Genomic DNA, 27512 nt, shown 5'->3' on the forward strand with positions numbered 1-27512 from the left:
GTGTTCCTGCCTCCTGTGCTGTGCCTCCTCTCCTGCTTGCTGGCACCGAGCTGGTCAGGTTTCCTCATGTTCAGTGTCCCCCCAACCCCAACGTCCTTTTTTTCTGCATTGGTTTCCTTCACATGGGAGACTTCCATGTAGGCAGAGCTTCTCCAGCATGCTCCTTCCTTCAACCTTACCTTGCCCTCCAGACTTTTCTCTTAAGGATGCCAGTGCTTTGGCCCAAAGTGGAGCAATGCAGTTGGAAGCTGTTGGATGGAACGGAGAGGAATAGTGTACCTGCTAGCCATCCACAATAAAGCCAAAGGCTGGATCCAGTTTGCAAGTGGCAGTTCCCTTGGACCTAACAACAGTGCATGGGCGCTCTTGTAAGCAAGTCCCAGTCCCTGCAAGAAGTGAGTAGGACTGAGATTACTGCTTTCTAAGCTGATACTTGGATGCTGGTTCTCTGAAGAGTTGGGTGCTTTACGTTCAGAGGGCTTTGAAGGCAACAGTTTGTGAATTATAAAATGTGTTACAAACCAACCTAATGTCTTCACTGTTAGCCTTCAGCATAAGAACAGTGGTCAACATGTACAGAAAAGCATGCTAAAAGTAGCAGTCCACAAGAACAAACACTGATTGAAATCCCTACTTAAGTTTATTGTGGTATACATGAAAAGTGAGTTGCTTAAAACTTCAAAACAAAATGAATGGGAAATTGTTTTATCTCTTGGGGGAAAAGAAAATTGTTTCAAAGTGCTGAACTTGAGTAAACAAATAGTGCAATAAATGGTTACATGATGCACAATTAAGATAAAAAATGATTAGTATGCTGACATTTTGTATGGGTTTGGCTTCATTCAAAAATAGGGGTATATAGTTATCTGTCTTCAGTCCTGAACTATGTTAATGTGTCTCAGTACGTACCTCATCGTATTTTATAGGTGGCAAAAGTGGAATATATTAGAAAAAAGCCAAAATTAAAAGAAGTTCTGGTGAGATTAGAAGAGCATATGGAATGCACCTGTACATCATCAAATACTAATTCAGATTATAGAGAAGAAGAAACTGGTATGTTTTCCTTTTATTTTTGCATTAATGCTTATTTCATATGGACCTTGTTTTTATATTAGTAAAGAATGTAAAGCAAATTTTACTTCCCGTGAACTTAAGTAGAGAAGCCCCCAACTACCTCTCCATATGTTGAAGATGCAAAATTAGGAACAGTTTGTGCTGGATAAAGAGTATGGACTTGAAGTTTAAATTCTATCAATTCGCATTAGGTCAGCCTTTAAATAAAAGTAAATGACCGATATTATTCAAGTCTTGCTTAACTAAGTTAAAGGTTGTCCTGTTGCAGCTTATTGGTGAACTCTGTTGCCTAATTTTTTTAGACTTTGTGGAGACAGGGTTAAGGCTGAGATTTACTTGACCTTGGGGAAAATATTAATGAAAAGAATATAAAGCACTTAGGAAAATATATTTTTTTTTATTTAGAAGTAAGGAGTTTTGAAACAACAGTGCCAGTTCCTGTTGTTTTCTTATGCATATATAGTCAAGAATTTATTGGCAGTTGTTAGGTTAAGTGTGTGTTTGCCTTCTCAAGACAACATTTAAATTATCATGGGGAAAGATTTGTGGGGACGAATACTTATTTTCAACATGACTTTCATAAAACCACCTAAAATTGCTAGCTCAGATCCTCTTGCTAGGGTGCAGTAAATGCAGGACTTGACATATGTAGAAAGAACGCCTCCCATTCTCCTGATTTTGGTTGAAGGTAACCCCAAAAGTTGCTTTTTCTTCTGCCAGAAATTTAGGGGTTCAATAGACCCAGCTCTGAGATTAGAGTCAGTGAAGAGCAAGTAAATATAGGAGGAAAGCTGCCCAATGGTGATGGATTTCATAGGTGTCTGGGTAAGGAAGGATTTTCTGTACTGCCTCTGTCTAGCTTGGAGACATAAACGTGGTCTAAGTGAATGTAAACTTCAGTTGCTATGTACAGAGCAGAAGAATTAGAATTTGTGTAAAAGCAAAGATAGGTCTCTGCTGTGATTTTTATTGGACATAATTTATAATCCAAGCTGAGTGTTTTAGCTAAAACTAGGTTGAGTTGTGAGTAGACAAAAACACATTTAAAGTGATTATTTTTGTTGTGTGTATGGCTCGATATTTTTTCTGTCCTGTATTTGGAAAAAACAGTTCTGCTAGATCAATTGTGTGTGAAAAAATGGAGTAAAATTGGAACGGAAGAATAAAGTTTTCTAGGATTTAATTACTGATAGGAACAAAACTTGCACCAGCAAGTGGATGGTGAGCTGAAAATAGCTTAACTACAGATCTGAAAGCAAATGTTGAATACAGCATGGTAACAGTAATTATAGATGGATCTTGGAAATGACGTATGCAATGCCAACTTCGTTTATTATTTCTTTACTTTTGTATAATTACTTTGTAAACGGAATGTCAAATCAGACGTTATAAAGTTATTACTTTAATGCAAAATATAATGAGATTTCTTTGAAATGTAAACGGTTTGAGTATTTATTACTTCAGTGTTCAACAAAATGCATTACCTTAGGGCTTTTTACCAGCCCTGCCCTTATGTTAACAGGAAGGCCTAGGGAATCAGGTAAAAAACGGAAACGAAAAAAGTTAAAACCAACATAAAACCTACTGGAACTATTTGATATTCAGGTAGGACCTATATGCTGAACACCCTAATAGCACAAGTACTGGAAAACTTAATCAAATATCATCACTTCAACTTAATCACTGTTCAAAATCTTGACACTTGCTACCTCAAGGCTGCAAAGAGATTAGATTTGATTGGCTTTGATAATTCTACCTGCTGGTATTTTTCTTTTAAGCTCCACATCACCATCAGCATCTTACATTCTTGAGCTACTTCCTCTTCTTGCTTTTTTTTTTGTTTGTTTGTTTTCCTCTTTTTTATTTATTTTTTTTTTTGGAGGGTGCTAATACTTCAGCTTCTGAAATTTCAAGTTCCATTGCCTCTGCTTTTGTTTCATTATTATTGATTTCTGAGGTCAAAGCATCACATAATAATGCATGAATGAATTGCCAGGTTACAAACTGTTGTATTCTGAGTCATTGGCTGTAAAATATTGAGCATATGTACATGGTAAATATTATTATATGCATGACCATCAAACCCTTGTTTTGGCATGAACTGGGATTGATTGTACATGCACCCGAGGTGATCTCTTGATCTGCCTACCTGAGAAGGAAGATGCTTAGAAATTCCATTTTTGTGTTGCAGGGCCCTGTGCTACTTACACCAGAAAATTAAGATCTTTTTTTGGTCTGTTCAGTCTCAGTAGGATGATGCCAGTCACTTATCAAAATTCATCAGTTTTTCAGTGTAGTGAAAAACTAACACCCTCTCAATGCAAAAATGACTGAAATCCTTTGGCCAACATATTAGCAATGTATGATGATGGCAATACACATTCCAAATTAAATACAGAGTTTTCATTGCTTAATGACTTGAAATTATGTAAACTGCAGTGCTTGCAATCGATTCTAGTATTTGGAGCGGGAATTATTTGAATTTTGCAGTGTATATGCCTAACGCCTGTATGATGGTGAATTTGATTTCAAGCACCTATTTTTGCACATAAACTCCCAATGGCAATTTTCATTTATACTGATGTATCTTTCTAAAAAATGCTAAACTTCATATCCTGTTTCAGATTAACAGGTATTTATTGGGAGTAGTATGATAGAAGCAAAGATTTTCTAAAATTCAACTTTAAAAGTGAGCATGTAAACTCAATCAAAACAGCATTTAGAACTTCTTGTCCCAGGTTAGTGACTCTTCATGCAGAACAGTTTTTTTTTTTAAGTCATCTACTTAGAGGATAGGACCTTTGATTCTAATCATAGAGTTATTGTATCTTTTTTCTCTCCTGCAGATGTAAGGTGAAAATAAGCTAGAAAAAAAACTTCTCTCTGGGACATGGATGTACATGGTTTGTTACATTCCTGAACCTACTATGTATGGTGCTTATTGACTGTATACTTTATTTGTTCTCCTATGTGAAAAAACTGGCTCAAAAGAACACTTAATGAGAACAAAGAGACAATGTACATTTGTTTAATGTGACATCAAAGCAAGTATTGTAGCACTCTGTGAAACAATAGGAAGCTTCCCTGTCCAAAAAAGAAAAAAAAGAAAGAAAAACAGAAAAGAAAAAAGACAGTTGAATGAATGGAGGATACCCAAAGTACCCAAAAACATGACAAAAATCTAAGTGAATAGTGGACTTCTGTCAGAGCAGTCAACGGTGCTTTACGTCAAGAAATGTGCCTGCGTTCTTGATGAAGATGGATGGATGCTGATGGACTTCAGGCACAAAAAAAGCAGGAATGTATGAAATGATCAAATGCCACGCAAACACTATAGAACAATACATCCTTGCTTGGTGGTGTTTTAAAAGTCTATACAAAAAAAAAAAAACAACCTTCTGGGGAGCCTTAAGTGGATTTTTTTTTTTTTTTTTTTTTTTTTTTTTACACCATAAAGTGATTATTAAGTTTTCTTTTTACTCTTTGCCTAGCTTTTTATTATCTCTTGGACTACATTTGCCAATAACACATATAAAAGACTGGTATAACAATAAGCAGAACACAAAACATTATGGTATTTCTCCTAGTGGGATGCAAACTAATGAGATGTATTAAAATAAAAATGGTATACCTATGCATAATTTTCTAGACGTTTCTTGGTTTATGTTCCCCAACCTCCCCCGTAATTTAAAGCATTACAAAAACAGAAAAAAAAAAAAAAAAAGAGAGAAAAAAAAGAGACATGCGTAAACAAATCATAGGATATCCATGCAGAAATCCTTCTTTTTTTTTTCTTTAAGACTTATGCCAGTTGCCTACTAGTGATATTGTGTTAGCAATTGTCATTCTTATCAGTATACAGATACTTTTATTTCACATGTTGGAGCTGTGTGAAATGTACAAATTCTTGTATCTGCATTGTACAATGTCATGGTGGCATGGGAACTACCTTGCTGCAAATATTTGAACAAAACCTAAAGTTCTTTATTTTTGGTAAAATGTTATGCTTTATGTGTATTCAACAGAAATATGTGTTTTTGTAAAGGTGAAGTTTGTATTTTTATCTAAAAATTAACAGTTTTATATACCTGAGAAAGCCTGCTATGTTTTCTTGAACCAAAAAAAAAAAAAAGAAAAAAGAAAAAAAAAGCATTTTGTGGTCATATTTTTGTAGTAGAATAGCCCAAATAACATCAAAATCTATTTTAACTATAGCAGGGCAGATAAAATACTCTGGCAGAAGGTCCTGTATTTTCAAAGTGCCAAAGGATTAAATGTTCAGCTCCCCATGGATTTCAGTGGGAGCCACATGGCTAAATCCTTCTTTACTGCTTTGGAAATTTAGGTCTGTGCCAGATATGACATGGCTACTCACTTGGCCAAAATCACTGCCCCACCCCAGTAGTTTGGATTATGTACCCTTTGTTTTATTTGGATTATCTCATTGGATATGTAAAATGAACTACTGGTTTCTTTTCTTTGTGAAACATCTACAAAGAGATGAAAGAGTTTTCTCCTCTTAGTTTGGAACGACAAAATGTTATCTTAAGACAGTGTTTCCATTCAAATCAAAAATATCTTCAAATGTGAATGAACTACAGAACCTTAAAACAACAAAAGAGAGAGATTTTTAACCTTTCCATTTCTTTAAATATAGTTCAAACATCCTCCTCCCTTTTCCCCCTCCGTTCCAGTAGCTATGTCCAATTTCAACCAAACAAAGCAATGTTAGCTAACAGGCATTATTGGCTTCAGATGCTAATGCAGAGATAGAGTTAGTCACCGTTCTATTTTGTGATCATTTTCCCAGTGTATTTGTTGAGCACCAAAACTGGAAATACATTTAACTACGATTGTCTGTGCTTGTTTTCCACTAAGTGTACTGTTCACAATGTTATGCACATGAATGTATGTGTCTGCGTTTAAAAAAGTGTATAAAATGTAATTTATATATTTATGTTTCAGTGGGATGCCAATAATGTTGCTCCGTTCCGTTTTTGTCTAAAAGATATCTAATGAAAAAAAATCATTTATCCATTAAAATCATGTAGATGAAAAGCATTATGTGACCCACTCAGACACTGTGCAGATATAAAAGGATGTCAAAGTCACTTAAGTGGAATAATTTGCAAAACAACTTTTTGAGAGTCCTTTGGTTGCACTGGCATAAGAGGTTGCATTCAAGTCTGTGGGCCAGATTCCCTGGAGTAACTCTGTTGAGTATAATGGAGCTCTGCTGATTTACACCACCAGGGAGTCTGGCCCTCTGTTAAAGTCCTGGAAAAGAGCAGGCCAAGGCATGCATTTTACTGGTGCCAGCAAATAAATTTGTTATGCCAAATTCAGCAAACCAAACGGGAATGAAGACTGAACAGAGTCTTCTCCAGTAGTCGTTTGTTTGAGACTTGTAGTGTTGAGTTAATTTTGTTACAAGGAATGAAACGCACATGAGTCTTTGCTCTCAAGCACAGTGTTTATATGGCATGCAGCAGAAAACACAAAAATCTCAGGGCTATATTCTCAGCTATTATAAATTGGCAAAAGTTTTTGATTTCAGCCTCCCCTAAGCTAATTTACATCAGATGAGGATCCAGTCCATGGTTTTAAAATATGAGGAGTAGTGTCATGACATAAGTATCATTTACTGTTGTTCGGCTGAGATATTACCCGCCAGCCTTTTGAACATTACAGGCTATGGTGTTAGTAGGCCTTCTTTGAGATGGCAAATACAACCAGAAGGAACAGTAACATTAAAGGTTGTGACACAGGAGACATCAATTCAAAGTTAAGTTGGACATTTCAAGGCCCATATCCTCAGCTGGTGTAAATCACCATTGCTCTGTTGCCTGCAATGGAGCTGTACCAGCTTACACCACTTGAGGGGCTGGTCCCTCATTCTTGCTCATCCCTTTCACTACTCGGTCCTGCAGGGATCTCAGATTGTTGTGTACTGTTAATGTAATCCTGTGTTCTCTAATACTTAAGCACAATAAGTGAATATAAGAATGAGTGTCAGACTTAACTTTGAATGTCCAAGCTCTGAAATGGTTTGTTTCACCATTGTGGCTGTAAATTAAACAGTTCTCTGTGCATTTGTGAATGCCGTGTCATATCTTCTTCCACTGTTGGAGCTGGACTCCATCTGGACTTTAGAATGCAACATGTGGAGTGTTAGAGGGAAGGGTGTGAGCAGTTGGAGCCGCCAGATATGTGTTGAACAACTCTGTTATTCATGGGGTGGAGGGCTAGTGGGGCACTTAAGGAATGAATTTAAAATGGTAGTTGTTGAAAGTCATGTTTCCGTGCAATCCTTAAATATCTTGTCATTTTTTGTCCTTGCACAAACCAGGCAGAGATTTAGGGACAAAGTGTTTTGGCAAAATGTTATTCCGTTTACATTCTACAGTCACTTCCTCTGTCCAAAGGTTCAGAAGTTGTTGGTCTGATTTTGTGGTCTTTTCTGATCGAAAAGCATATTTGGAAGACAGTGCCTGAAAACAATCTCCATGTTATAATATGGTGCATGAGTGTTGATTCTCTAGTCAAGTCATTACGTTTAATACTGTGCTTCATCTTTCCTGAGCTGCCCTTCAGTTGCTTTTATTGAGTGAAATCAAGGAATATGTGCCAGTTTTCTTTCCTTTTCTTCTGTTCTCTGTCCTGCTTGGCATCTGCTTTGTTAGTGCGTGGTGGCTGAAGGCAGTTGCTCCTCTCCAGCCCTGGAGGTTTCCAGGCAGCTCTGGTTCTTCTATGTCTTTGAGCTTAGGCTTTTTACTCTGCTTGGAACAGCATCTCACACATCTCCTCCCTCCAGTGGGCTTCAGTATTCCAGGTTCTCTCGGCTGTCTTCCTTGGGTCCATATTCCTGTTCTATGGGCTGTTTTACAGCTATTTTCTGCCTGACTTTCCCATCTTTCTCTTTCTCAAGAAGGATTTTCCCTTCCTAGGTTCTTTCTCATCATATATCTCTTCGCTCTCCTCCTGCCTGAGAGAACAGTCTTTGATCTGTTTATCTCTAAATCAATTGCTTTATCTAGGCATGTGCCCTGAGATCCTGTCTCCCAGGCCAACAGGCCCATAACTGATCCCCCACGTGAAAAACAAATGCTCTTATATAGACAAGCTTTTGTGGAGAGGAAAAGATTCATCTTTGCATTTGGAAAAATATTCGTTACTGAAGGCTTGCTGCTGAAGCTCTGTCCAACTCCAGTAGCAGTGTAACTCTGGAATAGTGGTGTTCAAGCTATTCCAGACATCTGACAGTTCAATTAAAATTCACTTTCCCTTCATAATTTAATTTGAAAGTGTACCCAAAAGCAAAGATGAAGTTTCAAAGCTCCCTCAGATTTGCATGCTCATATTTTACAGTAAATTGAAGGAAATCATGTTTGTGAGCCCCTTCCATGACTTTGAAAATCTTATCCTGAGTATTTAACTTATCCTCTCTTGGGCTGAAAATCTTGGTTGCTTTAAAACAGAAACAAAGCAGAGGTACATAATTGTTTTAAAGGAAGTCGTTTTCTTGGTGTTTCTAACTCCACAGCTTCTAGACTAGCAGATCTCTAGATAAAGATTGTTTAAACCCTTGAGGATCCCACTTATGTGTGCTTTAATTTCAGGTAAAAGAGAGAAGCCCATCAGTGTTTTATTCCCCAAAACTAAGCCTATATTTTGTATTTTTTATTTTATTCAAATAATTACTGTGTGTTTTCCCACATTTTAATAGAAGGTATTATTCATGTTTGAGCTTTTCTGTGCTGCTCTTTGCTGTAGTGTCTCACTGCAGCACAGCCTTGAACAGGTTTGTACTCATACCCCCTCTGAAATAAAGAACTATTGTTATCCCATTTTAGGCGAGACCGAGGCATGGAGAAATGACTGTGCAAGGTCACACAGCAAGGCTATGGCAGAACAAGGGATAGGACTCAGATCTGAGTGCTCATCCAGTGCCCTAAATCACACGACCATCTTCCCTTTCCAGGAATGAATCCTTGCACCCTTAGAGCTAAATACTGAAAAGATTGAGGGTAAGTCATTTTGCCTAATTATTGTGCATTGGATACATGATCAAAAACCACTGCCATATCAAAGAATGTAGTGACGGATGCAAATCCAGCTTTCAGCCCATGCACTTATGCAGCCTGTTATGCTATCATGAACTGGTCATTTCCTGCATTTCTAAGGAGTCAACCTTTCGTGACTTTGTAGTAAAAATTACGCACATAGAAAAAATGAAGACTCATATTTTATGGGAATTTGCGAAAATTCAGTAGACAATTTTTCATTGTACTTCTCACATCATTGTTATTCATTCCTTTTATGGTGTGAGTAACGTTTCCTAAGGGAGCTGTTTTTATCATGGGCCCAATCCTGAATTCTTTTCCCAGGCCCTAACATGGAAAAACACGTTTGCCCTTCTTCAAACTAGTGCCTAAACATGCATGTAACTTTGGACAAACATCCCACTGACTTTGGGCAAACGGAGCAGAGTTGATGTTTATTACTGTTTTTGTGCAGAGTGTGCTTTTCTGGCACAGGGTTGGGGTCTTCTTGTCCTTAGAGTCTTGAAGTATGTTGGAAATAAACCCAAAGAGAATAGCTAGGAGAATTCCCTTCTCTTTTGCTTCCATGGAGGTTGCCGTCTTGCTGTATTTGTTATTTTCTGAAAAACTATTTTCCTGGCATGGGTGGATTCAGGACCACCATTACTAATGCCAGTGATCCAGTGATCCCCTTTAAGATGATCTGTTCAGGTACATCAGAGAACATAATTTGAAAACTCACAGTCATATCCATAACAGAAAAATTTGAGATGGGAAAAAGAATTAGATAAAAATTCATGTGAAATGTGGCACATTTTAGGTAAAAAAAAAAAAATGAAGAAGAAGAAGAAAGTGCACAAGATCAGAAGATTGATCATTCATTTTTCAGTTGTGGAATGTTATCAGTCCCATTAGTCATTCTAATTATTTGCTGCATCAGGCCAAATTATGTGCTGAATTAGCTCAGAATCACTACAACACATAAAAAGTTATGGCTGGTTCTCGTTGAACTGCTACCTATTATCATGGCATATGACTGTAAGGTGGGGCCCACAATCACAGTTGTAAATCAAAGAACGAGTCATAGGTTAGGTACTGTTTTCCTTGGATATTGTCTCTAAGTTTGTTTTCTGTATGCTAGTTTCTTGAGGGATGTTTGGTGAGCTTTTCAGTTAGGTGTAAAGCCAAGAATATGTAGTTCCCAACCTGAAAGTTGCACAGTCATCCTTCCAAGATCAGGCCTGTTTTGGCCTCTGTAAACTAACTTTGACCTTCTGTAATGAAGGCAACTGGTTTTACTGTCCATCTTTGAAACTGAGAGTAGCTGTTAAGACCAGGCATGCACAGAATAGAAACACCCAGAAGTGCAGATGATCCACGGGGATTAAAAATCATCCTGATTCTTGAGAAGAACTGGAAATTAGTAGAAGAAAAGCATTTTAGACAGTTGAAAATCCCACCCTGGCTTATTTGGCAGGTGAAAAAAGAATACAGAAAATCTACTACATGTAGTGATTATTCAGTGACAAAATAGCTGTTGATAGAAAATGTTTGTGCTTAAATCTTTCAGCAGTTAATAATCATCTTTATAGACCATAATACCTGAATACTTCACTTATCGATACATGAGGGCTTGGATGGACTTTGAGACATGAAAATGGGACACTCCTTAGGCCAATGGTAGCTAGCTCTATGTTCTAGTAACTGATCAACCAATTACACAACTGGCCAGATCACTAACTTACAGAAATAGATACAACCCTATTGACTTCACTAGAGATGACAAGTTACCTGAGAATTGACCCGAAACTCTTGACATGAAGCAGATAATGGTTTCATATTTTGCTGTTTAGTGTTGTAAAAATAGAATCATTTCCTGGAGCAGTTAAAACAAGAAAATCTGGAAAAGCAATTTCCCACAGAGACTCATCCACCCTGGAATTTGCTAAGGTCCCCGGATGTGAACATGTGCTGTTAGAAAACATAAAACAGCAACTTTGTTTAGGGAAGCCTCTGACCTGTCAAAAATGCAAAGCATTCATTACCAGACTTTTCCTTGGCAATTAGTGGGTAGAATTACTCATATAAATTGTTTTGTTTGCTCACGAGGGGAGAAGCAAGACATAAATTCGAGATATCCCCTGTTTGACCACAAGAAAGAAGACTCTGTTCAGAGGGGGCCTGTGGGTGAAGTGCTGAGCGGCCTCAGATTCCTTTGGGAGTGAACTCAAACTTGTAGACCGCACTGAAGTATCAAGAGCACTCCAGAATTGCTGGAGTTCCTGGCTGTGACATTTTTTTCAGTGGTCTAAGGGACTTCAGCATCTGATCCTAATTCTTTTTTCAAGATTTTCAGTAAACCTCAGCTAGCTTCAAAATCCCTCTGTCTCTGTTCTGCAGAGCAGCCAATTTTGACCCAGGGATGTTGCTTCCTTCCCTAGGCCATGGCACTCAAACCTCAGGTTTGCTTTCTGCTGTTTGGTGAAAGTGTTTTCCAGCAGTGACGTTTCAAGTACCTGTTGCATGCTCAGTTCACTGCTGAAACAGCCTGATATTTCAGATGGGGCTTCCTCCTTGCTCCAGCCATACTTCACCTTTTCCTTCGCACTTTGGTTTTTCCTCTCTTTTCTGTAGAAAGGTGATGCTGGTTTAAGCTGAAGACCAGGGGAGTTATAAGAGGCCAGATTTTCTGCTCTGAGCCCTGCCCTGCTGGAGCCTGATGCCCAGCTGTGCCTGCTGTGTGGAGCCAGAGAAGGAGGGAGAGATGCTGCAGCACTTCAAGGAAGCCAATATATGCCTCCTCATGCTCGAAAGGTCCTGTATGAAGATGCATCCTCCCTGGCTGCCACCAAGCCCTGCAGTTTCCCCCTTTTCCCCTTGCCTAGAGGACCCGTTTCCTGACGCTGACATGTCCCTCGTGCAAGGGAGGGTCTCATACTGCAAGACGTGGTTGAGGAGAGGTGGTATCTACTTAGCAGCAAGATTCCCATGGAAACTGAGTGCTCTGTGCTCACGCACTTGGGAGGGAAGACTCTTCTTGGTCCAAACTCACCCATAGCAAATTGAGCTGCTCAGAGCTCTCATTGGAGCAAGGAAGCTACTAAAATATGTCTTCAGGATCTGAATTCTCCCTTGACTGCAATGGGTTTACACCAAAAAAAAAAAAAAAAAAAAAGCAACAGAAGCAATTTATCACAGTTAGAATGGTTTCTTCAACAAGCCACGTATAAGTCCTGCAGGTTAATGCTCAGCTTGTGCATTTTACTGATGGCCACAAATGCTGCTTTTAAATCATGTTGTCACGATTTGTTCAGGGATTTCTGTTTCTCTTACGTGCACTTCAGAATGGTTTGCCTAACAGCTTGTATCCATTTGTTGTGAAGAGCCTGCTGGCCAAACCAAAACGCTTAGGCCATGTCTGTATATCTAATGGGAGTTTGGGGACTTAGCAGCTAGGGTTAGCAAGTATAAGTGTTTTCCATTAACTCCCTGCATTCCCCTAAGTTGTGATTCAGCAAGGTACTCAGTGGAAAGCTGAACCTGAAGCACGTGAGATGTATCTTTGAGGTTACTCGTGCTTCAAGTTAGGCATGATCTGAGTTGGCTTGATGAACTGAGGGCCCAAATAGCCTGCTGCGGTAACAGTGTAAACATGATGTTTTCCTTTTGTGCATTGCTCGGAGTGATGCTAGTTCCAGAAATGGTCTGCAACCTTTCAGGAAACTATACCATAGTACTGAAGGACAGCTTTAACTTTTCAGTGGCTTTCTGTCAGCAGTTCTGCTACGGTAGAAAGCCCATAGATAGCAATGGCTGCCCTCTCTGGGCCTCTGAGGTCTCTCCCTTCCTTATTTTCTTCAGCATGTTTCTTTTCTAAGGCAAGTGAAAAGAAAATCCTTAAAAAAATCCTTAAAAATCTTTAAAAAGGTGGAAAATTAAGCAGATCATATCATCTTGATTCCTCTATCTACCTTAATTAAGGAGAAGTTTGCCAATAGTGATCTGGTATTTCCTAAAACAAGCATACATGAAGAACACTTTAAGTGACTTCAAAAGAATTTGCAGACTAGATCAGGAAAAGATAAAACCAGAAGTGGAAACTTCTAATACACTTTATAGCTCATTATTTACAGGAAATACATTGTTGCATAGGATACTAATGAATTTTGCAGGATGGAATTTCCAAAAAAAAAAAAAAAAAAAAAAAAAGTACCTTTTGTACCTTAGAAGAAAGGCCTTGGATCTTTTAAAAGTATGATAGACACACTGTGGCTAGAAAGATTCTACCTCTGGGAAAAGGCTTTCTAAAGTTTCAAATGTGTACACTGTTGTATTTCTGTAGCAACTTCCTGGATGAGCTGCTGAAAGGTGGTAAAGGAAACGGTAGATTTCTGTCTTGGTTTCAGTTGTCTTGTTCTACACCTCAGAAGGCAGAACACTGCATTGCATATCTGCAGCTGTAGGGAGAACAGCAGGATCACATTTGAATATGAAAGGATGAACGTGGTGAAGCTGGTACTGATGTTCTCTATCAGCTAGCGAGGCCAGGGAAGTCAGGGAAGCAGCATGGATACTCAGGTTTACCAGTGACACTTGCCTGAAAATTAGTATTCGCCTGATTCTTAACTAACTTGATTGAAGAAATAATCCTAAAAATCTGTTTCTGGACAAGGACCCAAATCCCAAGCTACTGGATTTTCTGCTAGTGAGTTGCTGCTCCTCTAGGCCTCAGAGGCATTGTGACACACAAGTATTTCACGGAGATCCTGTGGATGACAAACAGCATAGTGTCACACGATTTAAATTGTTCCCTGGTGTAAACAAGCCCCTCGGTGGTGGCTAGAGAGCTGAGGGGTTGTGCTGTAGCTCATCTTGTGGTTTCAAGTGCAGATGTGCTGTCCCAAGGTAACACCAGCTGGTATAGGGAATATCCCCCCATGGGGGATATTTCACTCATACTGCACTCACATTGCAAGGGCAGCTTTGCTGGAGGTTTGAACATACTTCAGGCAGCAGGGCATTTGCATCAGGACTGAAGCATCCAGGCAGTGAAGCTTGAGCATTTTTTTTTCTTAAATACAGGCTAAATACTTAAATATTAGGTTAGCTGCTCTTTCTATCTTTAGCCACTAAGATACCTCTAAACTTGTGGCTGCTGGAAGGCCGTCTTATTGAAAACCAAGAAGCATTGGCCCTTGTAAAAAGTTCTACTCATGCTTGAAAGTGAGGTTTAGGCTCCTAAGTCATGAAAAGGCTTTTGCAAATGTTTGTATTTGTCTTCCTGTTTCCCTATAGATCAACCTGCTTGGCCTGAACTGAATGTATAAATAATAAACAGCTGAAAGACAGTCTGATTGCTTCTTTTTGAGTGTTTCCCTTATGGAGTGCTTGGGGTCACATGGCATCTACTATGACCTTAAGGACCTGGTTTCTGGAGGCTTTTTTAAGATGCTAACAAACCCCTCATTTTAACTAGCCATCAAATGAGCCAGTCAGTGGTAACCATTCAGGAGAGGCATTAGGAGAGCGTTCTTGCTGGGATACAAGATGGCTCTGTCCATGTGCTGGCCAGGCATGAAGGGCTGGAAAACTGTGTGGTGGAAGAGACTATTAATCTGATTTTCCACAACTTTCCTTGCAGCTGCATTTTTGAGGAGAGAGAGAGAGAGATGGCTAGGCTTGCAGTAACATGTTGTGCCGTCATAAATGCTACAGCCACCATCTGTTTCCAGCCCACGACTTGAAAGAAAACTGAGCAGTAATCTCATAATTCACATGAGCATTTTACACTTGTGAACCCTTCCCAACCTTTGTCTAATAATGAGGGGAGTGCATGGTGCTAAGGTTCGTATTTTTTCCTGCACGTATTAGTGTTTATTTGTATGTCTCTTTCTGTTTATTTTATTTTTTCCATGGGCCCATAATAAAAAATTCTCTGGGAGGAAAATCAGACCAGTTCTACAGTCAAAAGAAATATAATGAAGGCAAAATCCCAATTCCATTGACCTTGCCGCCAAAATTCTCCGTGAGGAGGTGCATTTAACATTCCTTGCTGTGTTTGTCTTAGCTACTTGTTGATTAAAAGAAAGACATTAGAAAGTGAAGAGGCAGGTTGCTGAACTGCCCTTTCCCTGAAGAAACACTACTGCTAGAATAGCTGGACATGCGCATTTGAAAACTGCACCATCAGATAGGATGGTAATGGTAGGTTGGATTTTAATGAAAACAAATTCTTCTGCTAATCTTGGCTTCGGGCTGGCCCACCGTGGGATTAAGGATACCACCTGCTGTGCCAAAGACATGCTCAGGTTCGAGGCTGCTGGTGGGTGGGAAGAACAGACATCTGAGAGTGACGCTGGTGAGCGATTGCAGTCTGTCCTCTTGCAGTGCCCTCGGGGAAGGCAGAGTTGAGATCGTGTAGTTGGTGGAAATACTGCTCCTCTTCAGCCTGAAAAGCAAGGCTAACGTCATTAAGGATTTCTTTCTGACTGTTCCACAAAACCAAGGGCTGCTGTTTCTCTCATCTTTGGACCCAATTTGCACGCCATCTCCTAGCACAGCTGAACTGGCTGAATGAACTCCTGCACTCCTCTGGCCTTAGAAACAATGACTTCCAGCATCTCGATAAGACTGCAGAGCAGTTTAAGGATGAAAGGGCTTCTCATTTCATATATACCCCACTGCTGCTAGAATTGTAAATCCTTGATGGACTGAGTTTATAGCAAACTGCTACTGCAAGCAGGTGAAATATATTTTGTGTTGTCATGTGTATGGTCAAACTGTTCAAGAAGCCACCAAACAAAGAACTGAGCTTCTGATGGGAAACCAATCTCTTTCAATTTTATTGAAAAATAATAAATACCTATCAAATAAATGAACTTATTTTGACATGTGACACCTGTTGGGTGATCCTCAGTATCTCCAAGATGTGCCAGTAAGTGAAAGAGTGTTTCCAGCTGTTGCCAGGTCCAGCAAACATGGCATGAAGTTCCACCAAAACAAGGTTTGTAGGCTCATTAGGTTAAGGGAGTAGATCCAGACAGCCCCTTTTTTACCACTACTTGCTATTCTGGTTGTGTTTGTTAAGGTAGCAAGGGTACACCCACACAACTCAGCTTTTTGGTCCCTTCCTCCCTACAGAAGCCACATCCAGCCACATTGACCTCTGTTTGAATCAATGACAAAGATTCATTAACCCATATCTTTCTGTGGTCCTTCTGACAGAGTTTTATCAAATACGGATTATTGGTGGGCCTTTGGGGTCTAGAAATGCCTATTTTGGTGCTTCGTGACAGTTGATGAGCTAAAAAGGAGACAGTAGAATCTCTTCAAGATGATAGCAATGTGAATCATGTATACTCCTGTATCATTTTCCCACAGAGTGAATTGTCCTGAAAAGTTAACTTATTTTTTACCCAGGCTAATTGATTATAGGCAGGGGGTGCTGGGAGCTGTTGGATTAAATAGTCTCTCCTCATTTACTGCTCCCATCCTGCTGGATTCAGTCCCTGCTGCCTCCCACTCCCTTGTCTGTAGCTTGCAGCCGCATCTGAATGCTCACGTGCTGGTACAAGCCTTCTCCCTGCCCTCCTGCCGTGCCCCTTGCTGTCCTTGGAGCTGCAAGCAGTTTTCCTGAGGCTAGGTTTCACATGAGAGGGAGCACATGAAGGGCAGCAGCAGGGAAGGTCTCTGACATGAAATTCCCAGGAAAAGGATTTGCACATTTTATGACCGTTCAGATGGAAATGCAACGGAGCTGAATTATTACTCCTTAATCCTGCTTTCTCACTTTCCTCCCAGCAGCCTCCTCCCCTCAAGCTTAGGTAATACAGAAGCTTATAAACAAATCCCACTGCATGAAAAATAGCAAAGGGGGGAAAAAAAGGGGACCTGGGTTAGGGCTGTGATGGATAGACAGGTGGAAGGCAGGCACCAGAAAGGACGATGAATGGTAAAAGCCTTTGATGGAAACACTAAAGAGCTATTGAAAATCCAAGGGGTGGGGGGAGGGAGGAGAAAGAATAGCAGGAGGAGGGAAAGCAAGGGAGCCGTGCCCCCCTCCCCTCCACCCTCTTTCTCAGGATGTTGAAAGTATTTGTCCTTCGTTACAAAATGATTGAACTGCCGCCAGGCCAGGCCACCCTTCCAGCCATTGCACTGGGAAGCTGGCATTTCTGAAAGCCTCGTTGCCTCTCAAATTTTATAGCTTTCCCTTTTGTGGGAGTTTTTGTTTTGTGCTACTTGCAAGATTGTTTTCAGTTTTGCTGCATATCAAAGAAACTATATTTTGTTGCTCTGACCAACAGAGTCCAGGTAATGAAAGGAAGAATTAAAAAATAAAGGCCCGTTTTTATCAGAATATCCAGCTGTCTGCCTTTTATTGAATCAGAATTTAATGCATTTGGTATTCATGATGTTGCATTAATATTCCTTCGGTTCATTTCTAGCACTTTTTGAAGGAGGAATTTCATCCTGTAAATAAAGCTTCTGCCTTATTGATGTCTGTGTGTGTGTACAAAAGCAGTGCCTGTTCTTCACAGACATGAGTAGTAAGAATGGTCTGTTGTATCATAATAATAATAATAATTATTATTACTATTGTCATGAGACATGCAGGCAGCAATGGGAGAAGGTACTTTTTCCCCTTTTTAGAATGGACCATGAACTTCTGGGATCTCCCACCTTTGTCCTGTGAGATCTACAGATGGAAAGAACCATTAAAGATTCACATAAGTGTTGTTGCTGCTAGAGGATGTATTTATATCATGTATTTATATGCGTATGTACTTATATAAGCTTGTGAAGGACTAAAACCATGTGTGTACTCCTGAGAATTAGATCCAGATGTCCAGATAGCCACCCTCTACACAGGCTCTTGTTAACCAGGTGATGACCCAGGGCCATGGTGCGTGTGTGATGCCACCCATGTGCTGTCACTGTCCGAGAGGTGCAGGCAGGGTGAGCAGGGCCCTGGCTGTCCTGTGTTAGCTGTGCAGGGCGGCTGCATCAGCTGCATCCTCAAGGGCACTCCTCTGACAGTCAGCTGTCCCTTGCCTCCAAGATTAGATTGTGGGATTAAGTCTTTTATGGGCTGGCTATGCTGTATAATTAAAATAGGCCTAGGAGAGGCAATACGCAGCACATTCACATCTGAATTTGGGGAGGAGGGGCGGAAGGAGGAGAGGAAAGGGAAACTGTGCTTGATCATAAACACCCTGCAGCTGACAGAAAATCTCTAGTAAAGTAACTTTGCAATAGCACTTTCCACCTGCACATCCTCAGTACCTGGCTGCTTCCATTATAGTTTTCAGTACCCCTGAGGGAGGTTCCTGTGGCTTTATCCCCACCTCCAGGAGAAGAGAAAGGGTAAGTGATTTGCTCAAGGTTAAATGGGGAGGCACTGGAGATGGTGCTTCAGTCTCCTGCCTTCAAAGGAATTCGCCGCAGTGACCAAAGCAAACAGCTCCTGCTGCTACAAAGCCGGGCCGTGGCATGTCATTAACACTTTGTATCTGAGATGCTGTGTCCTCAAAGGTATCTCTGTCCCTGCAGACAAACTCTTAGTTCTTGAGCGTGGGTGAACGCTTGTCATGGTGCCAGGGTGACACAAAGTCTAGAAATTATGATGGCAATTCAGGTCATGGCATAACGGGGGAAAAATGCTGCCTCAGAAGTGTCCCCGTTTAGTGTCACTGCTAATGATTATTTAAGCTGCAGGACATGACAGATGCAAAGATCAGGTTGTAGCTGATATGACTCATGCCTTGAAATAACATTTTCCCTTCTTACATTGTGAAAATTGAGGAGGTATGGGAAGTGAAGGAAAATGGGATTTCCCTGGAGGTTAAAGATTTTCCTTTAATCAGCTTTCATAAAGTTAATTAAATGTTTGGAACAATGGCTCAGTCCCGGGATCCGCCCGCTCTTGCGTAACCCTCTCACAATACCGTTTTCACTTTCATGTTTATTTGCCAGCATGATTCAAAGTGAGAGCTGAGCAAGACTCCCGCTCCAAGGAGCTACTTGGCTTTTGGGAGAACTCGGCTCCCTCTGTTACATTTCCCAACAAGATAAGATGCAGACTCTCCCCTCCTGAGAAAGGGCAGCCAAGAGGGCTCGCAGCACTTTCTGTACCATTGCTATCCTATCTGCAAGTGGGGATAATAAAAACTCATCGGCTTTATAGAGGTATTTGGAGGTTGGTGCATATAAATATATACCCACCCATGAGGAGAAATAGGTGTGTGTCAATAGAGATTGATACGTGGATAGACGTATTCTGGTTAACGCAATATATCTCAGTGCTACGTGTTCCTTGACGTTTTCACTCTTCCTGTAGGGTAATTGCTCTGTGCCCATGGGAACCATAATTTCCAGTCCTTCAGGCAATGGGTTGAGTGTTTCGTGTAACCCAGGCTTGTGTGACACACACTGAGAGCCTGAGGGAAGAGAAAATTTGGGGAATGGTTCATAGGTTCATGGGACGACACTGATTTCCCCAGTGACCTCACCCCATGAAAGCAGGAGCTATGCCGGGCAGATTGCCATAACCCAGAAGGTCTTGGTGCCAAGGAGGTCTGTCTGTCCTGGTGGTCTGAGATGTGTCTGTGTGTCCTAGAACTGCTCTAGCAACGTCATCAAAGCACCCAGAGGCATGTACAAGGGTGTGCAGGTGGGCAGAGCCACAGTCTGTCCATCTTTTAAGCTGGAAAAGGTTTTATTCAAAGAAAAGATTTTTGAAACTTATGAATGTCAGGCAGTATCAGAAAAAAACAATCAAACAAGGAAACTGTCCCGTGGTGGGGACAGTAGCTCGGGGTGCAGGAGGGCACCTACATCGGTGCAGGCTCTTGCTTCCCCAGCAACATGTTAACATCTCCGCCAAAGCTGTTTAAACACAGCCAGCCACTAGCCATGCAGGCTCTCAATGGCAGTTTCCCTGTTGACACAATGCTTTTGTCTGCTCCGAGGAGGTGCTCTGCAAACATGAATGTTGGACGGTTTTCATGTTACTTATTTCTGATTCATTGGTTCTAAATTAGTAGCTCAGAGGCACGTAGCTTTTGTATGGGCAGGGGAGGAATTGCCTCTCTTCTCCCCGCCTCTGAAAACTTTGACCTGTTCAGATCACAAACTGTAGGAAACCTCTGAGGCGAAGTCCCAGGTACCGCCAGCAGCCAAGGGCTGAAGTAAACAGATTAGGTCTGTTGAAAGGTGTTTTAAGGGAGTTTGGAACACATGGCTGCTTGCAGCAACCTAATACACCACAGGCAAGATTGATTTCAAGACTGATTTTGATAGCGCGAAGGCTTCTCCCTTAATATAGGAATTGGCTGTGTATTTAGTACATAAAATCCATTTCTTTTCTGCTTGGCAGTGCGAGACATGAGAGATCGTAACTTCCTCTCCACACCCCTTTGATTAGCAGAGGAGTGGCAGGAGGAATTTTTCTTCTCTTGGTCATTTGGGCAACCTTTGAGCCCAGTTTTCCCACCCTGTTCCCCTAAAGGAGCTGCAGAGGCCACGCGAGCGAGCTTTTGGCCAGCTGGGAGCCGTCAGCTGCCTTCAAAGCCTTGGCAAGCCCTTCTGCGATAAATCCATGGCGAGGTGTGTAATGTGCGTGGTACCAGCCCTGTATCCCACACAGTTCCCATCTCAGCAGAGGCAGCATTTTTATTTATTTATTTATTATTATTATTTTTTACAGTGGAATACAAAAGGAGAACCCATTTCTTGAATTTATTTTATCTAGTGGAGCTGTCAGGGTTATCAGTGTTGGGTCTTTTCATACTCACCTTCCTTGAGGGCTGCTGGCTGTAGGTTTTTCCACCCTTTTGCAGGCGTGGGGTGGCAAAGCCCAAAGATCTGTTCCCTGCCAGATCTTCCCTTGCAGATGGCAAAGGACATCATTAACTTACACATGAAAGAAACACACAATGCTCTGCACATTTTCAGCAGAGACAAGTGGAAGTTTTGTCGTCACCCTGGCCTGGCATCAACTCCCAATTCTCTTTTGTTTCCTCTCCCTGTGAATCATTTCTCCTTTCCACTTCTCTTTTGTTTGCTCCATAATTGCTGGCTTAACCTGGAGGCACAGGTTTCCCCGTGGAAACATCTCCACGCTGTCAATCAGTGAAGGAGAGGTGGTACAGCTGGTACAGTCCTTCCTCCCTCTCAGGACTGAATGAATCATCCCTTGAATATGCAATATCAGCCAGGACAGGAGCCAGGATCCTCAACAGACACACAAATTCCAGCATCTCTGGAAACATTATTTCCACATTTTGGGCAGACTAAGAAACAGTAAGTAAACAAGTAAGCTGTGGCATTTGCAATCTCTGTAGTTTTATTTAAAGTGACTGCCTGTGCTCTAAATGCCTGTGTGGGTATTAAAAAATACAAGGAGAAAAGCATGTATCCTTGATCTGATAATGCCCAAGGCAGCTTCACAGTATGGCCCATTTAATGCCATTGAGCAGTCCATTGAACAATTAAGAACCCACCAGAAACAGTAACTGCCTGCTTTCCTCCTGAAAATTCACACAAACTGATGCATCCCAACCCCCCTCTGTTTTTGGCCTCTCCCAGTTTTGCTGTTTGTCCCTTATTTCAGTTCCTTATTAAGATATAAACCCAAAGATGTTCATGCATCTGCTGAACATAAAAGCACTTTGACTGGGAGCAATGGTGTTCCTTCATGGAAACAGGAGCAGGTGGCCCAGGCGTCAGGAGACCTCTGGAGGAGACCTCTGGAGAAGACCTGTGCTCTTCACTTCCCTGCGGATGGAGCTCACACTGTCCAGAGCTCCAGCCATACAGTTAAGTCTATACATAATAGCAGTCACACAGGGCTTGTGGAGAAAGTTTCAGATGCTATAACATAAGTGGGACAGTAACAAAAGATGAAAACCTCTGTGCCTCAGTTTCCAAACTGGTAGGTTAGCTGGGGTTCTGCCATCCCAGCCGATCTACCCTCCTTTGCCTGCATTTCCCAGCTTTTTTTCTACATTAAGAGAAGTCTCCCACCTTTTCTTGAGGCCACTTCCTTCGATACAATTCTGCCTTTAAACATAACAAAAGCATGCTTTTTTTTTTTTTTTTTTCCTGCTCCAAAATGCACATTCCTACAGAAATCTTCATGTCTCCTTAATTTCTTCTCTTTCTTCTGATGGTGTCAGTGCTGTCTCTTGCTCCCATATGGAGATGTTTCCCAGCCTTTTGTCCTTTTCACATACGAGCAGCGAAAGGCACAAGGGCTCCTTCCCTCAGACAGGTTCTTGTTCCAGAATGTTTTCCTACAAAGCAAAGGCCAATTTCCTCTGCTTGATGTAGGGATGTAGCTGGGGAATCAGAGAATATTCACTGTATGATCAGGTAGTCCATGATACAGCATTTTGTAACATCAGATGTTTTTCCTAACGTCTCATGAGTTGTGTTGAAGAATTGGGTAAAACTGCCCCCGAATAAGTACACGTATGTATGCATTTCACTGTTCAATGTGTGTAAAATGGGTGAGAAACACTGATCTGACTGAGTGGAGAAATACTGGTCAGGAGGGCTACAATATTGTTTTCTGTACTCTTATTGATACTAATAACTAAGATTTGTTTCTGCTTTGTTTTCGTGCCAAGGTTATGACTACAAGTTAACCTTCATCAGTCCTGATGATAACAGTAAAAGTGAAGTACTGTTAAAATTATCTTCCTATATGTTTAAACCACTATGGCACTTTTCCAGGCAGTGTTTGTACCCCTGTTTATGCCGCAGACCCTGGTGACCCTAGAATACTTTTATTTATGACAGCATAAGCATCATTTCCATGGCAACATGCTTTTCAAGCTGCAGATTGAGGATTGCAATTTCCTAAGCAATAGAAGAAGCAATGGTGGATTTTTTTCCTAATCAGCTAGTAGCAACTTTCATGTGCAAAATCCTTCAGCCACGACAAATCATTTAAAAGCTACATTACAATCAACACAGTTTTAAAGCTCAGCATGTTTAGCCTAAAAATAAAGAGAGTTATATCCAGTTGTTTAGTGGAAATGAAGATCATGCAATGACATCCTCACTGCTACTCCAGCAAATTGGTTTCAACTTGCTCTGAGATGCAGCCTAATGAGGAGCAGAACGGTTTACTTCACTAGAATGAAACATTATTTACAGAAAGACTACTGCATGATTATAATCCTGTGTGGATATCCTTTTGGATAATGCTTTCCCATATTGGAGGAGATGACCAAACCTGTTTGAACACAGTCCAAGCTATCAACAAAGGAATGTTATTAACAGATAGGTTGGTTAGTGGCTTGTGTGAAATTGCCCTTAGTACTTTCTGCCTTCAGAGAGCACTGGGGTGGAGCTGAGCCCCAAGACAGAGAACCTGCCTGTGCATACACACACATGCCTGTGGAGCCCTTCCTGCTCTTGATGGCAGCATAGGCAGAAATAGAGAACTGGGTCTATAAGGAAGTACTGCTGGGAAGCACCACAGTATTGCTTCCCTCTCCAAAATATCATTTTTCAGAGGTGCTGTCACCTCAAAAATGGGGAAGCTGAGGTGCACGAAGATGCAATGATGTGCCCGAGGTTCCCTGGCTGGGGTCCCAGGGCACTTTCCTGTCTACATGGCCCATTGATCAGAGTAAATTATATCTAAAATATTGCTTTAGGGAATTCAGAAAAAGATGAGGATTTTTTCCTGTTGCATCGTCCTTGAAAGTAATGGAATCCCACTTTGTATCCAGGCAGGTTTTGCTGCTCACCTGGCCAAGCCCAGGAAACTGCTGCATGTTGGTAGGCTTAGCAGAACTGAATCAAATCTCTGAATATTATCAGTTACTAACATCTCTAATTCCCAATCAGGGGACCAATGAATATTTTCTGCCCCAGGGAGAAGTGCTCACCCTCACATTTGCTGGCGATGGAAAAGGAGGAAGGCTTTTGAGCGTGCTCTTATGGTTTCAAACTTGAACTTGGAACTGTTTGTTTTTGCTACGCCACCCCTTCCGCCCTAGTTAATAGTCAACTTTGAAACCCAGCTTTATGTCCCATGTGTTTGATTTACATTTCAAATGCAGGGCCAGCAGGGCAGGCTGTCTAAATCACTTGTCAGCACAAGGGAAGGAGGTGACACAGTGGGAGGAAAAATTGAGACATGGCTATGCCCAGTATAAACTCTGTAGCAGCTGGGTAATGCTGTTACAGGGAGAGTCCCCAGCAAGCAAGAACTGCTCACCTTGCTCAAAGGTTGAGGTCTAACCCAGGCAACACACAGGGACTAGCTTGTCTCCTTTGATTTATGCCTGATTCTTCCAATGCTGCAACCCTGCATCCTGTTTTCCTTGTCTACTGCAGCTGTACATTAAGGTGAGGGCTTGGAAAGACCTAGCAAAAGAAATTTATTTTGAAACCAAAAATAGCCTGTCGTGATTTTATTTTTTTTGGTCAGCATCTTGCAATCTTAAATTTTTCACCTATCTGTAGCTGGATTGACACACAGGAAACCTATCTAATGGCAAGTCGGAGGGCACAGGGCAGAGTGAGTTCATGGGCCACTTTTGAAAATGGTCTGGCTGGAAATATCATTTTCAGCTCTCTTTGATGAGGTAACATCAAGGAGCAAAGCGACTGCACACACCACGCAGGCCAACACTGAATGGTTTGCAGGGCCAGTCAATGGAGCATTGAGGAAAGGGGAAACATTTGCAGAATCAGTCAAAAATGAATTAGGCATGTTTTAAAGCAATTACTTTCCAGACTGTTGACTCTGAATGACACAAATATGATCAGCTGGTCCTTAGAGACCTTCACAGGCTTGACCTGATGGACGTGGTGATGCCTAATCCTGCCCTTGCTGATGTTGCCCAGAGTCACACATGTGCTTGTTTCGACAGTTTTTGAGCAGTCCTGCTGGCTGCCCTGCACTGACCTGATGTGTTTGTACAACAGAACGACCTGTTCCTTTCATCTTTTAAATTAGACACTAGATCCTCAGGCTGCAGAGGGAGCAACCATCATAGAGATGGCAGATGACAGAGCCAACGCAAAGCCCCAAGTCTACCTCCATCAGAGGCTAGCATGAGCCTCATGCCTCTCCAGTAAGCCCACACCCACCACAGCTTCCCAGGGTTTTACTGGAAATAGCTACGTCTGCTTCTTGTGAGCATGTTAAAAACTACCTGCCAGATTCAGCCAATGTAAAGCCCCATAAATTCATTCACCAGCTTTATTCCCGGAGAACTGCTGCTTAATGCTCTGCTTCTCCATAGCTACAATTTCTCTCAGTTTATTTTAACGACGGAGCCTTGCTCTCAGTTTCACCACACACATCCTCTATATTGCTAAAAACATACTGATGAACATGAGCTGTATTACCAGAAATCACATTCCAGTTCCTGTTCCTTGGCTCATTTCTCCCTCATTTCCCATTACCTTCCTATTTTAAGACTGCATGCATGACATACCTGTCAGCTAGATCCACTCAAATATTTATCCAGTAATTTAATCAGAATTTCATGGTAGGTTGCTAACTGCATTGATGATTTTCTCCTCATTCACATAGCAGTACATTAGAGTGCTGGAAAGCTGCAGGTTCATGGAGATGTATGAACTCAATGAAATTTATAAATTGTAAAGAATTTCCCCTTTTTCTTGCAGCCCTTGAGACCTGTGAGGTGCCTCAGCCATATGCTGCACTAATGTGGAAGGGGAAACACCTGAGACTGACCGCACTTGGGCATCACTGTGACTCTGAATTGGTCTCAGCAGTGGGCCAGCCACCAGCACATGCCAAAGAGAAAGCAAGTAGAAGAGGGGCAGAGTCCACTAAAACAGAATGTGAAGGGTTTTGGCTTTAAATTTTTGAGGACACCCACTTTTTGTCTTCTTAATCTGCAACCTATCTAAAGGCAATCATTAAGGAGAGAGAAATTACAATTCATGGGAGGCTGTTCCTCCCAAAGAACCTCCTTTCTTATTCCAATCATATATGCCAGACGAGAACAAAGTTATATAATATACGAAACCTCCAGACTGTGCTCTTGAACCCCACCATGATCCCAGGCTGGATCACTCCTCAGCTGGGCTCAATTCCCAGCCAGAAGGAGCTCCTGAGAGCCAGACACCAAGGCTGAACCCCAAAACCCACCCCTCTGCATGCCCCAGGGCTGGTGAGCCCCAAGATCTAGTGGTTTGGCTAATCAGCCCATTCCTCACCTCAAAATGGGGCCTCAAACAAAGGGAGGAGAGAGAAGTGGCACCCTTTTATAGTGTGAGTAACAGCTCAGCAGTATGTTCCCCCAAGGCAAGGCATGCTCCACACTCAATGATTTCAAAAGAAGATGAAAAAAAAAAAAAAAAGGAATGAGGAACTAACTCAACACACACTGTAGGTAGGTTTTGGCTTCTCTGGGGAGGATTAGAGTATAAAATTCTAATTCTGTATCTGCTTAATGTGTTACAAACAGCTTTTCCTTTTTCTTATTCCCCCTCCTCAAACCTGAAAACACTGCTTCTTTACCAGATAGTGCTCTGCCTTGACAGGATGGGAGAGATGTTGGGTATGTATAGATAGAGATATTCTATCATCTACTTCCATTAATAGCTACGAAGAATAAGGATATAAAAGATAATCTCACTTTGTTGCATCCTGTGACCACTCTTCAAGAATCTCGTTACTTAATGTTTGAAACATCCTTTGGAGGTAGATGAACATAATCACCCCCCACTCATTCCTGGCTCTGGAAGCAGCAGCGCACTTAGATACACGCTTACCGCAAGCCCTAGCTTTAGCCACAGCAATTCAGCACTTAAAACGTGTATGCTTAAGGGCTTTGCTGCACTGGCTGAGCTAGTGTGCTTGATATCTTGCAGGATAGGGTAGGAAGGCAGAGAGAGATTAAGTATTTTATCATGTTCCCAGGGAAGTTCACCACAGTTTCATTGATTTCTGCAGAAAATAAGCCATTCCTGAATAGTTTGCACAGCTGGGAAAGAAGCCCAGGAGATCCCAGTGTCCTATCCTTTCCCCCAACCATTATGCCATACTTCTCCTGAAAGGAAAATGGGACATGGGGGAATTTACAAATTCTCTTGCAATCATGTAGGTTGCTCCAAAAAGAAGTAACATTCTTATGTAGCTAATGTAAATCTATAGTAATTACTTAATGATACAACTAAATCTGTTCTAAGCCCTGCAGAAAGGCTGCATTAGGTGTAAGTGCAAGACTGGAGACTGCCTTTCAGAATACCTTGGCAGTTTTACTAAAATAGCAGATAAAAAGAGATTCATGCAACATTTTCAAAAGCGTGGATTTTTTATTTTATTTTATTTTTTTTTTCCTGCAGTACCCTTACTTAGCTGAAATTCCAGAAGTGATTGCATTTTACTTGGGAATA

The 27512-nt window shown here is 41.3% G+C and overlaps 1 protein-coding gene across 10 annotated transcripts in view; it reads left to right on the plus strand.

The window, feature by feature from the left end:
* Positions 1 to 27512, plus strand: part of PDGFA (platelet derived growth factor subunit A) — an 81779-nt gene that overhangs the window by 17937 nt on the left and 36330 nt on the right. For 3 of the 10 annotated variants that reach the window (XR_004253933.1, XR_004253932.1, XM_032197621.1), the window contains exons 5-6: positions 927 to 1053; positions 8928 to 9101. Coding sequence is in view for 6 of the 10 variants with exons in the window: in XM_032197621.1 (XP_032053512.1) it covers positions 927 to 1053; positions 8928 to 9061 (261 nt within the window). In the remaining 4 variants the exon portion in view is untranslated. The other 7 variants (XR_004253934.1, XR_004253935.1, XM_032197625.1 and 4 more) reach the window with 7 other exon arrangements.

Source organism: Aythya fuligula, chromosome 15, assembly GCF_009819795.1.
Source record: "Aythya fuligula isolate bAytFul2 chromosome 15, bAytFul2.pri, whole genome shotgun sequence".
Taxonomy (NCBI): domain Eukaryota; kingdom Metazoa; phylum Chordata; class Aves; order Anseriformes; family Anatidae; genus Aythya; species Aythya fuligula.